A 16,858-nucleotide genomic window follows, 5' to 3' on the forward strand; every position below is an offset into this window, starting at 1 on the left:
ACAGATACACAAATAAATACAATACATTAGTTCACAAAAGAAAAGCTTAAGCAATGCAAATAACAAAAAAATAAAGCTGCAACACAACTCATTATATCTATCCAATATTGTAGACTAATTTAAAGAGTTTTACAAAAGAGTTCCTAGAAAAGGTAGTAATCAATCTCTCATCTTCTATGAGAGTTGATACACCATAGATGTCTATCTCAATTTGTACTTTTGCATCTTCGTTGTCAAACTCCACTTCTGTGTCGCTCTCCGCATCAACTTGCATATTTGAAAGTTCATTTCTAGGTTCAGGCAGGCCACAAAAGATGATGCCGGTCGCATGCATGAAGGGCAGTAATTTGGATTTTTTGAAGTTGACCTTAAGCCCCCAACCGCAAGCCCAAATGTATCCAAAGCCTGCATAATCTTACGCATAACATCCTGGTTATTACGAGGCATGAACAATGAGTCATCAACATAAGCATGGCCAATAAATTCATTCCCATAGGGTAATTGCAATCCGTGAAGACGGCCAACGGAAGTCAAGTGATCCAGATGCAGCAACAAGGGGTAGGTGGCAATGGCATACAATAAAGCGCTGACGGGACAACCTTGCCTAATAGAGCATCCAAGTAGCCAAGGATCAGTCAAGTCACCATCAAGAAGGCCAAATGACAAACTATGAGCATACAAGCTAGGTTACATTCATACGCCCATATATCATAAATTGTACGTATATTACGGAGTTATACCCATATTATACACGCATATCCAGTATTTCGATCAAAATACTGTTTGCCTTATAAAAAAAGATGTCGCGACAGTTTGAACGAACTGTCGCAATTGCGATTGCTAGAGAGAGAGTTTTTGGGGGGGGGGGAGAGAGAGAGAGAGAGAGAGAGAGCAGAGCAGAGCAGACTAGGGTCGAACCGAGCCGAGCCGGATAGAGCATGTAGTTTTTCTTATACTTTTTTATGTTTTTTTCAAAATTTATAAAAATTTATTTGCTAACGTTGTTGTTGTGGAGCTTTGCTCGCACCTCAGTGTTAGTTTGTATTTTGTTTTTTGCTAGTGCTGTTGTTGTGAAGCTTTGCTCACACCTCATTGTTAGTCTACAGGTTTAGACACACGCCCTTGACTGTGTTGATCCTCGTAACACACTGCAAGGGGGGTTAGACTTTAGACGCTTTGTCCTTGACTGTTGCTGACCTCCGTGTTGCACTACAGGGAGTAGCTTAGGTTATACAATTAGACTTTCCGTCCTTGGTTGTTGCTGACCACCGAGTCGCACTGCAGGGAGGAGTTAGCTACCTTACATTTTTTCTTCTTAGATGTTGCTGACCATTGTGTCGCACTATTGGAAGATCGGATTTAAAAAGATAGATTCCTCGTCTCTGGTTGTTGCTGACCACCCTGTCGCCCTACAGGAGGGAGAGGTTTAGGGTTGTCAAATCCATCGTCCTTTGTTGTTGCTGACCATCGCGTCGCACTGCAAGGAGATTGGACTTAAAAGATTCCTCGTCCCTGATTGTTGCTGACCACCGTGTCGCACTTCAAGGAAAGGCTTAGGATTTTTAAATCCATCGCCCTTGGTTGTTGCTGACCATCGCGTCACACTGCAAGGAGATTGGATTTAATAGATTCAGCTCTGATTGTTGCTGACCATTGTGTCGCACTACAGGGAGGGGTTTAGGATTTTTAAATTTATTGTTCTTGGTTGTTGCTAACCATCGTGTCGCACTGCAATAAGATTGGATTTAGTAGATTCCTCGTCTCTGGTTGTTGTTGACCACCGTGTGGCACTGCAGGGAGGGGTTTATAGTTTTTAAATTCATCGTTCCTGGTTGTTGCTGACCATAGGGTCGCATTGCAAGGAGATTGGATTTAATGGATTCTTCCTCTAGTTGTTGCTGAGCACCGTGTCGCACTGTAGAGAGAGGTTTGGTAGTATTAATCCTTCATCCCTGATAGCTGTTGACTTCCACGTCGCACGGCAAGACGGTTGTTATTATATGCTTTTTCGTCTTTGGTTGTTGCTGACCAGTGCGTCGCACTGGAGAGAGAAATTATATTTTTTTTAAAGTCTTTCATTACTGGTTATTATTGTGCATGAAATGTTTAAATCTTTCATTACTGGAAGTTATTACTATCCATGAAATGTTTTGGTTTAGAATTATTTACAATCATATATGTCAAATCTTTATCTATTCTAGATTTACCTTACTTATATTTTCTTCATGTATTTTCAGGCTTCAATCATGGTTCTCCATCCATCAATGGTACCAAATCTGCCTTGGTGGTCCACTGAGGGCCCCCAAATATGAACTCCATAGAGCGTAGCTAAAGCCACTAAAGTGTCAAAAAGCCACATCTTTGTTCGAGGTTTCTAAAACTAAACCTACAAATAGATCTTCTTCAAACCTCCCCAGGTTGCATAAGCTCTCGAATGAAAATGCCGATCCACTGAAGACTACCCCAAGATAGGTGTATGCATCTGTATACTCCACCATCTCCTGGCCATATGTAAAAGTAGGTGTTGACCTCTTGACCCACAATGGTGTGGTGTTAAAACATCATAACCTTGGTTTTCCCAAGGTTAACAAATAATTTACTATCGTGGGTAAATGTGTACAAAGCATCTAAATGACGCTACATCCCCTTCGGGGAATCAAAAATCAGCACAATATCATCAGCATATAACAATAATGGGATCCATGTCCCTGCCAATTGTGCTCCTCTATCACCATTTCTCTCAGTGTACATACATGTCAAATAATGTAGGAGATAGTGGGTAGACTTGTTCGTGGAGTGAACCAAATCAAAAATCCCCTTTGGAGTGCGTACATGCCCAACTACTGACTTGTATAGAGCCACGATCCCCCAAATCAACTTTTTTGGAACTCCCATCTCTTGTAGCTTGCGCATCAATCTAGCTTTGGCCATTGTATCGAAGACTTTGCAAAATTCCATAGAGCAACAATCGAGCCGTCTCCCACATGATCTCCCTTCCTCAATAATGGCTCTGAGTGTCAAACTATGAAACCTTTCCTAAAACCTGTCTGTCTTGCTACTCGTACACCCTCTCTCTCTACCCATCTACTCAATTGTTGGATGCATACAACCCATCTACTCAACTATTGCTCAAGGATGGATGCATACAACCATGCTCTCTCTCTCTCTCTCTCTCTCTCTCTCTCTCTCTCTCTCTCTCTCTCACACACACACACACACACACACACACACACACACAAGAGAAGAGAATTTTAACATTGTAGTCCCAAGAGACCTTAAAGATCTATCCGACAAGGAGAGCTGAACTCAAGACCTGTTTTTCAAGAGGGAAATGGCATAACCAATCCACCACACTTGGGTGATATAAAGATTATACCATTTTCCTCTTCTTGTTAGCACGCGCGCGCACGCGCGCACACACACACACATGAGAGAGAGAGAGAGAGAGAGAGAGAGAGAGAGAGAGAGAGAGAGAGAGAGAGAGAGAGAGAAGAAGAAGAGAGTTTTAACGTCGTAGGAAAGTATCCCAAGAGACCTTAAAGATCAAAATCATTGAGGGAGTCTGATGGCAATGATCTCTCCTTCCATTCCATTAAGTCAACCAAATATGCATATTGCCATTCGAGTAGTGCAAGATCCCCATAGTAGCAAGTCAATGCTTAGACCTTCAGCTATGCATGAATCTACTCACCAAGACTATAAACTGAATGTTCAACTTCGTAATGCATACACAACTATGAGCAAGCGACAACGTACTAAAAGAGGTGTGCCTTCTTTTCTACATGTCTTTTATTATGCTTCATTCGTAGTTTTAAGCTCTAGACTTGAAAACCAACTCTTAGCAAGACAAAAGCAACTTCACCAAAAGATCTACCAAACTAAGTACCCTTCTCAAAGGAGCTTGTACAGAAACAAAGCCCCAGCAAGGGCTTATATGTAAAGAGGATCTTCACAATAGAAGTCCTAGAATGGGTACAATTACAAGAAATTGTAATTGTTGCACACAAGGCCCACAAGTGGGAACATCAAAACTCAAGTGGGGCCTTGTATGCATAGAATCCCTTTTTGAGTTGATATAAAAGCTCCATTGAATGGGACATCCATGCTGCCAACAATAAGCCTAGGAGCTCCTATATACTTACATAGAAATCAAGTGATGAAACACACTGAAACCTATCAAGCAACCTCAAGAGAGGGGTTGCAAACTTAAAATTGGCATGAAGTCTTGAGAAATCTAGATGCTAGAGTTTTTAAAGCATCTTCTTAATAGAGCATATACAAACGTAGGTCACAATGCATATAAGCGAGACAAAAGTTCATATGAAGACAAAAGCATATAGCAAAACAATCTGAAACACTATGTCTACATATGCCTCCTCATTCCGAAACCCTAGTGTAAAGCGCAAAACCTGGCTTGGAATTGCATCCCTCTCAAGTGCGTGATCCAAAACCTCCTTGTAAGAGGGTGCAATGTGGCGTTAAACCTCCTGCATAACCTGTTGTGAATCCAAAACCAAACAACACTAGCCCTTTGTGTGCTCAACCTACATACAAAAACAACCTTCAAATGGGTATAAAAGCGAAAGCCCTTGCCAACCATGAATGGAAGACACCCTCTGCTAAGTGATCTACTGGTAGCCATGAGGAGCTCTACAAAAATGAATTGGTGCTTTGGTCAGTATGTGTTCTTGAACAGATTGTGCAGGGTCTTTAGCAATATGGAACTCTATTCAGGTAGGGTAGTGGACAATTGGATTGCAAGGAACTTTTAGGGGATCCTAAAAGTCCACATGCACTAGTTCTTGTCTTAACAAAAGACAAAAGGCTGTAGAGTCCACACTTTTTCCAACCTATTTATGCTTTTTCTCTACAAAGTAGGATTCTTTTCTTCAAAACTAATCAAACTTTCATAAGGTAGAGCCTTTGTGAAAAGTTTAGAAAGGTTACCTTTTGTGAAAAGCTTAGTAGGGTTATCTTGTGTAGCATATAAGATATCTTCAAGATGAGAGCAGATTTCAACATTAAAACGAATGTTTTTCTACACTTCATGGCATGAGAGAGTAAGACAAGAGGCTAGTTGAAGTCAAATGCTAAACATGATGTGTGGGCTCCAATGCATAAGCGAAAACTAAACTTGTGTGGGTCAATCCATGCCCCTTGGGTATTATTTGGAAGGGATAAGCACCTCCCCATGTGGGCCCTTGCTCGACTTTATTGCTTGGGCCACATACCATCAAGCAAGAGCCACACATAGGCGTCACCATGGCCACCTAATTGATGCACCACATGCTGGGAACAACGGAGGGAACTTGTAGCAACCAGCTCGGAACCTCCTCCTCGGGTGACCCACCTGAGTAGGAGGATGCACTCGAGTGTCCAAGGGCAAGAGCTCTAGCAATGAGAACATCAAGTTAGCCTCCACTCCATTGCCAGAGCTGTTTTTACTTAGTTATGATTGTAGCTTATGATGATGATGATGTTAATACCTTCAAAGTGGGCCTAGAACTCATGTGGTTGGATACCAACTCTCTCAAGGGCCTCCTACTCGGTTGTCGAAACTCCTTATGCACAAGTGGTACTACAAGTGTCCATACCTTATGTTGATGTAGATGTTAATACCTTCAAAGCGACCAAAGTAAAGAGGAGATCATTGGCTATCTGATGTACCTTCTACATCTTATGTGGATGGATGCAAATGTGACTGATGCCCTAGGGTAATGGGCTTATTTGATGGCATAATTGTGGGGCTTTCATAGATGATGCTGATGCTAATGGGTTGAAATCTGACGGCTAATAACTAGATACGAGGGCTGAAAATGTGCTGAATGCTTTGTCTGCTTATTGGGTGCTATGTAGATGATGTAGCCAAGAATACAACCTATGACGATGCACCTAAGAGGAGGGTGAAAGGTTGAAGCATAGACACAGGCTAGGCTAGGATCTTAAGGCTGACTGAAAATGGAGCAGCTAGAAATGCCGGAGCTATGGCTTGCAATGATGTCTAGACTAAAAAACAGAAGGCACCTATAGCAAGGTGGATGCCAGGATTGAAGGTGTGAAAAAATGAGGGTGTTGATGTTACCTATGCTGATAATGGCTGGATTTTTGTAACATTATGGACTGACATATAGACTCTTTCAAATGCAAGCTACTCCATGGTGGGATCCCAACCAACCTTCTAAAAGGGACTCCACTCCATTGCCAGAGCTGTTTCTAAACACAAGGGGCCTAGAAATGATGTGGTTGGATGCCGATGTGAGCAATTCCTGAACTTAATGGGCTAATTTTTGGGTAGATGTAGATGATGCTAGTGGGCTGAAATCTGATGATCTGAATGGCTAGGTCTGAGGGGCTGATTGCTAAGCTTGCTCACAAAAAGCTGCTGCAGATGATGTAGCCACGCAGAGCCTATGAACACATGTCTGAAAGGAGGGTGCAAAGGCTGAAGCAAAAAAGCAAGGTAGGTTGTGTCAAAGGGCTGAAAATGTGCTGAATGCTATGTCTGCTTATTGGATGCTGACATAAATGTAGCCAAGGATAGGCTTATGGCGATGCACTAAGAGGAGGGTGCAAGGTTGAAGCATAGACGCAAGCTGACTCGAGGAGCTGAAAACACGAGGCAGGTCCTCGTTTGTTGTATGAGGGGTCGCTGGGCATCCAGAATTCATGCACATCAAATCAGGATACATGTGACACTCACTAGACATGCTTATGGAAACTGATCCCGAGTGTTGAGACAACTGTGAAACCAGCAATGCTCGTAGAAGAACAAACCTTCAGCATGGATTCATCACTTAAGGGTTTGTTAGTTGGATGATGTTTCTGATTTACACTACCTTGAGAGATGAGGAGATACTGGATTATTGTGGCTGGTGGGGTACCAGGTTTCTTTGATGCTATGAGTATCAAGCATAGGTCCACTACCTGCAGACTTTTTATTATTGCAGATGAGCGCTCTTCAAAGCATAGAATGTTATGTCTGGCTTTTTCTCTTCATGGGGATTGAACCTGTGCGTTTGTGCATGTGTGTGTGTGTCTATGTGTGTGTGAGAGAGAGAAATGAAATGAAATGATATATTAACGTCTTCAAAGGGCCAAAATGACCTATGAGACCATCAGATACAAAGTGGTGAATCTAGTGGTGAATCTAATACAATGTCTGAAGTACGAGTACAAAAAGTACTGAATGTAAAAAATTAAAACTGAAAATGAAATGTGAAATGTGAAAATGTAGAGTAGGCCCTCAATGACACTCTGAGTGTCGTGCTAGAATGCCTCTGATCCTTTGCTGGAGTCTCTGTCGATGGAGTGTGCTCTTGTGTCTCGGTCGTGGTCGTCTCGATCTCCCGAGCTCAGCCGCCCTGTCAATGAGGGTGCCTCTGGTATGAATGTGGGTACAACCTTGTGTTGGTGGTTGGTCTCCTGGCTCCCTCGATCCAAAGAAGTCTGTGATCTGTCTTTGTGACTGTCGTACTCTATGTCTCCTCAGCAGACTATCTCTATGTCGATGTAGCTCAAGTAGATATAAGCCAAGGCATCTCTGATCCTGATACCTCATGACTCTATCTAGGGGTCCAAAACCCTCCTTGAATAAGCAATGGAAGCGCCCTCGTATCTCATAATACACAGTGCAGTGGCATATGTAGTGTAGCTCTGTCTCTGGCTCTCTATCGCATAGTTGGCATATCCTAGACTCCGGTGGTATCCCTCTGAATCTACCCGTCTCAATCTCCAGCTGGTGTGAGGATGTGCGAATCTGACCAATAGCACATCGCAGACCATAAGATAAATGAGTGTCCATGTAGCTCGGACGAATCACAAACTCATCTCCCGAAAGTTGGAGAAGATGCTCTTTGTAGAAACCCATCTTCGTGCCCAACTCCTGCATCGGCTCTACCCATGTCCTCCTGGTGTCCAACTGTATAAGATCCTGACGAATGAGTCTAATGATCTCCGTCCATGTGACTGGCAGGGAGGGTGCATCCAAGGAATACTGAAAAGGAGGCAATCTATCCATGTTGAAACCATGCCTCTGAAACCATGAGGTCATCTGCGCATACCAACATGATGCGTCTCCCTGTATCGCTAATTGTCTAGAGGACTCAAGAGCCAATCTAATATATCTGCCTCTATGTGTATCCCATAGATTGTGCATAAAGGACACTGATTTGGTAAGAGCCTCAATCTCTAAAAGAGGGGCGGCTACCTCCGCTCGAATAATCGCATGCGGTACAGAGGCCTTGGCTCTAATCATCCAGGATATCATAACTACCAAGGGTCTCTCCATGCTCCTCCAACTGTCATGATTCACCGATGGTCCCCAAACCTGGACCCCATAAAGCATAGCTGAAGCAACCAAAGTATCAAAGAGCCATAGCTTTGTTCGTGGTTCTTGAAACTGAACCTGCAAACACATCCTCTCTAGCCCTCCCAATGCCGCATAGGCTCTGGACAGTCTAGTCTCTGCTGCTCTCCTCAGAGTAAACCTCGGTCCTGTGAATACCACCCCCAGGTATGTATATTCATCTGTGTACTCCAGAGTATCCTCACCATATACGAGTGTAGGTGCCGATCTCTTGACCCACTGTGGTGTGGTGTTAAACACCATAACCTTGGTTTTACCAAGGTTCACAGACAATCCACTATCCTCTGCAAAGCTGTGCAATGCATCCAACTGTCTCTGCATGCCCTCTGGTGACTCTGATTGGCAACACAATATCATCAGCATATAATAATAAAGGGATCCATGTCCCTGCTAGCTGAGCGCCTCTGTCGCCCTCTCTGTCAATGTAGTCAGAGACCTCATCTACATACATACCAAAAAGTGTAGGGGACAAAGGACACCCCTGTTTCACTCCAATGGTGGAATGAACAATGTCAAAAATCCCCTCAAGAGTGCGTACCTGGCCAATCACTAAGCCGTATAAAGCCATGATCCCCCATATGATCTGTGTGGGTACTCCCAACTCCAGTAGCCTACGCATCAATCTGACCCTCGGCACTGTGTCAAATGCTTTGCGGAAGTCCACAAAGCAACAATACATCCGTCTTCCATGTGCCCGACCCTCCTCAATAATGGCTCTGAGTGTAAGAATATGGTCCAAAGTGGAGAAACCCCTCCTAAATCTAGCCTGTCTTGCTACTTGTATGCCCTCATTTTCTGTCCATTTACTTAGTTGCTGTTCAAGAATGGATGCATACAACCGTGCCAATGTGTGCCCTATCATAATAGTACGGTAGTTCCCTGGCACCGTGGGGTCCCCTGCCTTGAAGAGAGGTACAATAGTAGATAATCTCCAAGACTTGGGTAATCCCTCATACATGACACGTTTAAACAACCGCGCAATAACCTCTGACAGTAAATCTCTAGCATGTATCAAGTGCTCTGCCACCAAACCCTCATGATCATATGCTCTCCTAGTCCTCATCCTGTCAATGGCGTTCTTCACCATCTCAGTGGTAAAGAAGGTACTAGTGGCTAGACATGGCTCTAGAGGGTCTGGTAATGGTGGTTGCCTAGGTACTGTATATAATGATGCTGCATACTGACCCCAAATCTCGGGAGAAGTAATCACTAGAGGAGGTGAGTGTTCATGGAAGAGACGCCAGGCCTCACCTGAATCTCGACTCAAAAAGAGCTGATACAAATCACGTTCCATCTGGGCTAAAAAGGCCCGCTTCTTTCGTCGCACTAAACATCGAAGGGCAATCCGAGACTGTCTATATGTAATGACTCCAAGTATAAGCTTGCTCTGAATCTGAACTCTCATCTCTCTGCACTCCTCATCATACCAACTATTCTGAGGCATGTTCCCAGAACATCTTCTCTGATTTGGTTGAGTGTGTGGGTATGCCTCTGCTGCTGCTGCCCCATGCAAGATCTCCGTCAATAGAGTGGTGATCTCCTCCATTGTATATACAGGCTCGGCTGCCCACATCCGCCTATAAATCTCCTCCACATAGATTGAGTCCGTCTCTGGTGTAAAAGTATACCGTGTGTGTGCAATCCTCCGTGGTGTCTGAAAGGCGCTATACTGAAAAGAGACTGAAAAAGTTAGGAGAGCATGGTCCACTGCTACTCCAACAAGTCTAGGTCCCACACCGAGATCCTGAATACTAGAGATGAAGCTCGGTGAAGTCATGACATAGTCCACTGTACTGGCCCCATGTCTGTGTGGAAAGCATGTGAATCCCCCAGACGAAGGAAAAATCTCTAGACCATTAAGTATGGCCAAACCATGCGTAGTCGTCATCTCCATGAGATATCTCCCTTACTCTGTGTGCTCTCTGTCCTGTGAGTGTCTGTCAAGCCCCATCTCCGATATATCCATCTCTCTAAGCATCTCCTCCGAGGTATCATAAAATACCGTTTGGGAGTTGGCCGTCCTGGCATTAAAGTCTCCCAAGAGAATGATATCTCCATCTCTAGAAAACTCCCATATGTCATCATCAAGTATAGAGAAAGGGGATTGCCCTCTAAGTGAGGTATAGACTGATGTGCTAGGGGGAAAGTAGCACACAGCAATTTATAAGAATCTGCCCGTCTCAGCTCTCAGTCTCACCCACATGTATCTCGCCTGGTCATCTCTCCGGACAATCTGTAATAGCGGCTGCAACTCCTCCCTGAATAAGACTGCTACCCCTCCTGAACCTCGACTCCCATGCTGGGATCTAGTGTCTAGCCGAGCTGTCTCCCATGAATAACCAGTCACACTTGGCATCAATTGTCCAGATTTCTGATGTGTCTCTGAGTAAAAGACAATGTCTCTATCTCTGAAGCTATCCTCAAAGGCACCCACATCCAGCCTATATGATCCATTACAATCCCATGCCGCCATCCGGAGTGTCGTCCCATACGTCTCGCACCGTCATGTTGTGCGTCTTTCCAAAACCACTACTTTCCCTCCTCTATAAAAGGCAATTTTTCCCTTCTCCCTTGCTGCTTTGATCTCTAGCATCAACTCTTGCATATGTGCTATTTGTGCTAAAGTAAGGTCATCCCCCATAAATATCCCAGTTTTCTTAAGTGCTGGTCTCTTCTTCAGGAATTCCTTCCTTGTTTCCAAAGTCGCGAAACGCAAAATGAGTGCTTTCTCTTTGACATTTCCCTTCTGATCTACTCCCTTCTTTCCTACTCTCCGAGCACCTGTGTGCATAGGTTCCGGGATGCCCATTCGCTGCAATAGTTCCTTCACTTCTTCTTCTACATTTTCGGTGTCTTTGATACCAGTAATACGCACATGGAGGGCTCTATTCCTCCTCTTCTGCTCCTCCTCAATGGTCATATTGATGATGGTAGAAGTCTGTGCGGCTTCTCGCATCCGGGCCTTCCCTTTCGTTGCACCTTCAATCCATTTTTCTGCTTCGTCAACCTTCTCCTGCGTTTTAAAAAGGCTCTCCGCCCATGAGGAAGCCTCTTTTGTGTTTTGTTCCTCCCCTTCGCGCAGAGTTTTCATTTGCTCCTTAATTTCTTCGAGATCCTTTAGCATCGAGGATTGATTTCCCCCCTCCATTTTGGGCATAATTTTGCAAGCTACAAGTTCCCCTTTAAGCTGCAAGAGAGAGAGAGAGAGATTCTAGCGCAAATTCTTTTCCTCATCTCGGTACCTACTGACAGGACACCATCCAATCGACGACTGCTACAACAACCTTGTGAATGCAAGAAAGTGGTGTGTATAACTTTCCTTTGATGGTGCTACATGCAATTGTAGCAAGACATGTTGACCTAGTGGCTATAAAGCTAGTTTTAATTTTTTCTTAAAAAAGGGGTGTATTCAAGAAACCTTTGGACATATTTTCACGAAGAGTGTTGATAGTGTAAAGCATAGCCTCTCCCACTAACAACATTATGTTGGACTCTTGTACCATGTTCTCGAAAAACGGTTTCTCTTGCTATGCGACATTCCATGATGGAGCCCAGCATTCACTGCTATGAAGGAATCCAAACACACGGTGTGACACTAACAAATAACTACTAAGACAAAGTCTAGTGTATAAAATCTGTATCGGTGTATTGGCATTGTGAAGAGCATAGCAACCTGAAAGCAAGATGACCATCAGAAGCTCTGCACGGGGATACATGCTCAAAGGGCAACCTCATACCTAAGAAAATCCTTTCATACCTAAGAAATCAGAGATTCTCCTTGCACTACATATACATTTGTTGCACCCTTGTAGGTGTATGAATGAAATCTAAGTAGGCCAAGGTGCAATCTCACACCCAGTTACATACATCACCTGCTTTTCTCCGTCGCTCAGTTTCCTTGGCAAGTCCAGGAAGCACCTGAAACCAGATAAGAACTTTGCTATTCCTCTAGCAACTCTTTTACCTTTCAACAACCGGACCAGATGCAACATTCATCTTCATAAAATCTTCAACCCGAGCAAAAAACTGCTACAACTCTCTCAACAGTTGCTAAATTGGAAACACCAAGCTCAACCACCAAACAAGTCCTGATAGGTTTTCAGCATATATAATTTTTTTAAAAGATCAGTGATACCTTGACTTGCCATTAGTGCACAGAAGGGGGGAAATATTCTCGACACCCCGCCAGATCATCATGCAACATGTAATGTATGTATCAAGAGCAACCGCCACCATGCACCGCCCCTTCTTATGGTTTCAAAAACGCACCTTGTAGCCAGCTCAATAGATTAACTTCCAGCAGGCTGCAGTAAAACCACCCCCCTTCCAGCTATAGAACTTGTAATCCCATTCCAATTCTATCAACCTGCAGTATAAACAACATACCACTAAATTCATTCAACCTTAGCATACCACTACTTGTCAAGGGTTGAACTAAAACCTGAAACTCCACATGCCTACAGTTATAACTGTAAAGTCCAAGCTGTGTAAATAAATTTGTTTCTAGTCTTTTCAAGTTCCACACCTCAGTAGATAATAGTAGGAGGAGGTCTGAAAACAAAGGTAATAGTCTGCTTGCAAACTTCCAAGCAAGCACTTGTCCATAGACAGCAGGCTATTCAGAAAACACATCCTTAAAACTTCACGGAAGCTAGCCCTCCTTTGGTTAGTCTTACTCAGGGAGCACACCAATTAAAGCTGAGCAACACCAAGCTGCTCAAATAAGTATAGATAGGTCCAAAGTTTTCTTGTCAAATTCTGACAAAAAAGAAACATAAACATAAACTGGCTCGCTTGTTTGGTTCCCAGCAATTCATATGTTTCTGAGACGGTGTCTCTGTCACTGAAGACAGGCATGAAGACACTTGGAAAAAACTGATTGGTCCTTAAAACATGTCCTCCCAGGCAAAACAGTTAACTTCCCACTCAGTATACTCGTTATGACCTGGTACACAAACTTCCCAGCTTTTAGTCTCGTCATTCAACCTTAGCATACCACTTGTCAAATAAAGCCTGATACATCATTGTCTCCTTTAATTCTATCATCTTCCTTCCCTCTTTCCTTGCTGATCTCCCCAGCTCCAGCTGTTTCACCTCAATTGTCTGCCACATTCTACGACAAGAGTTGTCCTTCCTTGCAAACCATAGTCTGCACCACCATGACTCAAGTCGTCCAGAAATATCCCCACATGACCGCTTCCATCTTGTGCCTCGTCTTCCGTGATTGCTTTGTCCAGGTTACCCTCAATGATCACCCCTCATCATGCAATGCCTCTTAACCTTCCCGGAATTAGAACTTGGAATCAGGATTTGCAACAACATTCTATAATCTAGGACAAAGCTAAAATGCCCAACTTGCTTGACGAATTTTAAATTCTACATGTGAATGCTACAAAACAAATCTCTAGTTGCATCACAATACACAAAATTATTAACCCCCTTTTTTTTTCCAAATTTGTTGAAGCTTACTCATATTAGATCCATAATTCCATAGTAGAAGAGCAAGACTGGATAAAAGCTTTGCTTGTTCAAGTTGCTCATTCTGTACACCATAAGGAAAAAAATTCCTTCCATTAAGTTCAATGCCTCTAACCTTCCAGGGATTTGGATGCAAGTAACTCAACTTGGCATCAGAATTTGTAACGCCATTTTATAATCGAGGACAAAGCTACAATGCATAACTTGCTTCAGGAATCTTCCAATTCTATGACATGTGAACGCTACAGAACAAACTTCTACTTGCATCAGAGTAAACAAAGATTATTCCCTGTTTCCTTTCCGAATTTGTTGAAAGCTTACTCATATTAGACCCATGCTTCCACTGCTGAAGAGCTTTGCTTTTTCAACTCGCTCATTCTGTACACCATAAGGAAAAATCTCCTTCCATTGAAGTTGCTTCTATAATAAGTGTGATTCCAAACCTGCTCTTCTTAATTAGTCAAGAAAAAATGTCCCAATATCAATCTCTTTTGTCACACTCTTCTTGGAAGACCACATTTTCTTGTAAAATTCTGTGTGTCACAGGCTCATATGACGCTTCAATTGCTTCTTCGTTTTATGAGGATACTCCATGTAACAGGCACTTCACGTGCAACAAACTAAAGTTGCTATTGTAAAAAATAGGGAAGGAAAAATAATCGTGCCACAAATATAATTTGATTGGGTTTCCACAAGCATAATGAACTTGTATAATATGCAAGGCATAGACTGATGCCAACCTCCCAGCTCAAAAACCTTCGTATGTGTCATCCACAGTTTCTAAGACACCGTCGCAGTCACTGATTGGCATGAAGACACTTGGAAAAAGCCAACAACAAGAGCAATTCATTAGCCCTTAAAACATGTCCTCTCAGGCAGAAGTAATAAGCTAGTAGACTATCAGTAGAATCAGTATGCCAGTACATAAACAACATACTTCCCTCGATATGCCCAGATTGGGACTAAAGTCATTCAACCTTAGCATCATACCATTTGTCAAGGGGTGAAATAAAGCCTGAAAGGATCCATCTATTTAAGGTAGTAGTCTGCTTGCAAACATCCAAGAAAGCATCGTAAATAATCAGGACAACATTGTCCATAGACAAACTATTCAGAAAATGCATCCTTGCTAACCATGGATCTTCACATAATGAAACCAACACCCAAGATATTAAATCTGCAGCTAGCCCTTCTTTGGTTTGTCTTGCTCAGTGTCTTTTTCTGGTGGAGCCCAAATTGCTTGGAAGTCGAGCAAAGCTGAGCAGCACCAAGCTCCAAAGTTGTCTAATTCTGACAAAAAAGAAAGTAAACATCAACTTGGCTCATGCATACTCGCTTGTTTGTTTGTTTCCCAGGAATTCTACTTGCCAACTTCCCAGCTCAAAAACCTTCATATGTTTCTGAGATGGTGTCTCCATCTCTGCAGGCAGGCATGAAGACGCTTAAAAAAATTGATTGGCCCTTAAAACAATAGAATCAGTCACGCCACTTCCCAGCAGTTCCATTGCTCATTTTGTGATTTGGACTACTTTCTACAGTCAGAACAGAGATGTCTGCTTTATACTTGCTGCTAGAGATTCGCAAGTTGTGGGTTACACTCTTGGGAGAGAGCACAGCTGTGCATCAAGGGCCTAGTCTAAAGAAACAGATTTTTGACCTCCCCAGGCATACATGAAGGATACTCCAAGGGAGACCTCTCCCCTCTTTACAATTTGATCGCTTTTCTAGAAAGTAACCAACAGCAACTTGCTTTTTCAAAAATCAGTAGCATTTCCTCAAAGCTACTAAGAACCCATTTTCATTCAAATGCTCTCTATTTGGAATTTACTCAAGACTATGGAATATTCCCCGCTTAGGGCTCCTCTCACCGGCAATGTGACGCACTTGGAATATCCTTTACTTAGTCTCATATCATGAGTATAACTTTGTTCTTCCATTTCATACATCAATGTATGTACATAACTAGCATATAAATAGTTGTTTACATACATACATACGTACACATACATACATGAGTGTGGGCTTTCCTTTATGTCATTAAGCAACAGTCAACCTCAATAAGGAGATGGATGCGTGTTCTCATACATATTTGCCAATTGAAAATGTGAACAGGCATTCAATTGATCGGGAGATTGCAATTATGGTTCTTATGCCCTACCTTTCATACATGTTGGCTCATGAGGTACATTATTTGTGTCAGCTTCTTAAATCTGATCAATGATATATGTCCATATATTGCATTAACACAGTCATTGTGCAGTTGTTAAAGTTGAGTGGTATCCTTACTGTTTTCTTCTGTGGCATTGTTATGTCACACTACACTTTGCATAACGTGACACAAAGTTCCAAGATAACAACGAGGTAAGTTTACAAAACTCTTCAAAGTGAGCAGTTTAGCGGTGCAGCTAATTAGGTTATAAAACTGACAGTAGTATTAATTATTGTTTTGAAATGCAGCACATGTTTGCAACTCTTTCCTTCATCACAGAAACATTTATATTTTTGTATGTTGGAATGGATGCATTGGATAAAGAGAAATGGAAAAAGACCAATGTGGGGTGAGTGACTCTTACACACAGTTTTCTCCTTATGTGTATTATGCTTGTTCTACTGTGGTTGCCAATCACTCAACATGACAAGGACAATGGAACAAAAAAAAGTTGTCTACGGTAAAGCTAGGCCTTGCAAATTCTTTAAATATCTCTTGAGACTTGTGTCATCATGCAGTCCTGCCACTTCTCTCGAGCTCTCAGCTACGTTGCTTATGTCTGTCATCATTGGGAGAGCTACCTTTGTGTTCCCTTTATCTACTTTCTCGAATAGTATGCGGCGAACCTCGGGCAAAACTCTGTAGTAGCCGTGTCTTGATGAATCTGGAGAGGAATCACTCACATGTCTATTATTTGCATGTCTGTGTTGTGAATTCGAGTTGTTTTGTCATGGCAAATCCACTTGCATTCCGCCAAACATTGGCCGCATGTAAGCATCATCAAATTTTTGCCAAAAGTAGTGCAT

The 16,858-nt window shown here is 42.7% G+C and overlaps 1 protein-coding gene and 1 pseudogene across 19 annotated transcripts in view; one reads left to right on the plus strand and one right to left on the minus strand.

Annotated features, from left to right (window-relative positions):
- The window catches only part of LOC147455443 (uncharacterized), a 143,970-nt gene that overhangs the window by 1,306 nt on the left and 125,806 nt on the right, over positions 1-16,858 (minus strand). For 4 of the 19 annotated variants that reach the window (XM_086514214.1, XM_086514215.1, XM_086514222.1 and 1 more), the window contains 2 exons: positions 12,635-12,731; positions 5-12,283 (listed from right to left, as the gene is read on the minus strand). In XM_086514214.1, the coding sequence (XP_086370340.1) occupies positions 8,643-10,259 (1,617 nt within the window). In that variant the 5' untranslated portion in view covers positions 10,260-12,283; positions 12,635-12,731 and the 3' untranslated portion in view covers positions 5-8,642. Of the gene's footprint in view, positions 1-4; positions 12,732-12,890; positions 13,747-15,854; positions 15,985-16,858 lie in introns of those variants that run through there. The other 15 variants (XR_015188364.1, XR_015188365.1, XM_086514219.1 and 12 more) reach the window with 13 other exon arrangements.
- On the plus strand, positions 15,909-16,697 carry LOC147455444 (sodium/hydrogen exchanger 1-like; annotated as a pseudogene).

Source organism: Adiantum capillus-veneris, chromosome 6 (genome assembly GCF_014529385.1).
Source record: "Adiantum capillus-veneris isolate H3 chromosome 6, ASM1452938v2, whole genome shotgun sequence".
NCBI classification, from domain to species: Eukaryota; Viridiplantae; Streptophyta; class Polypodiopsida; order Polypodiales; family Pteridaceae; genus Adiantum; species Adiantum capillus-veneris.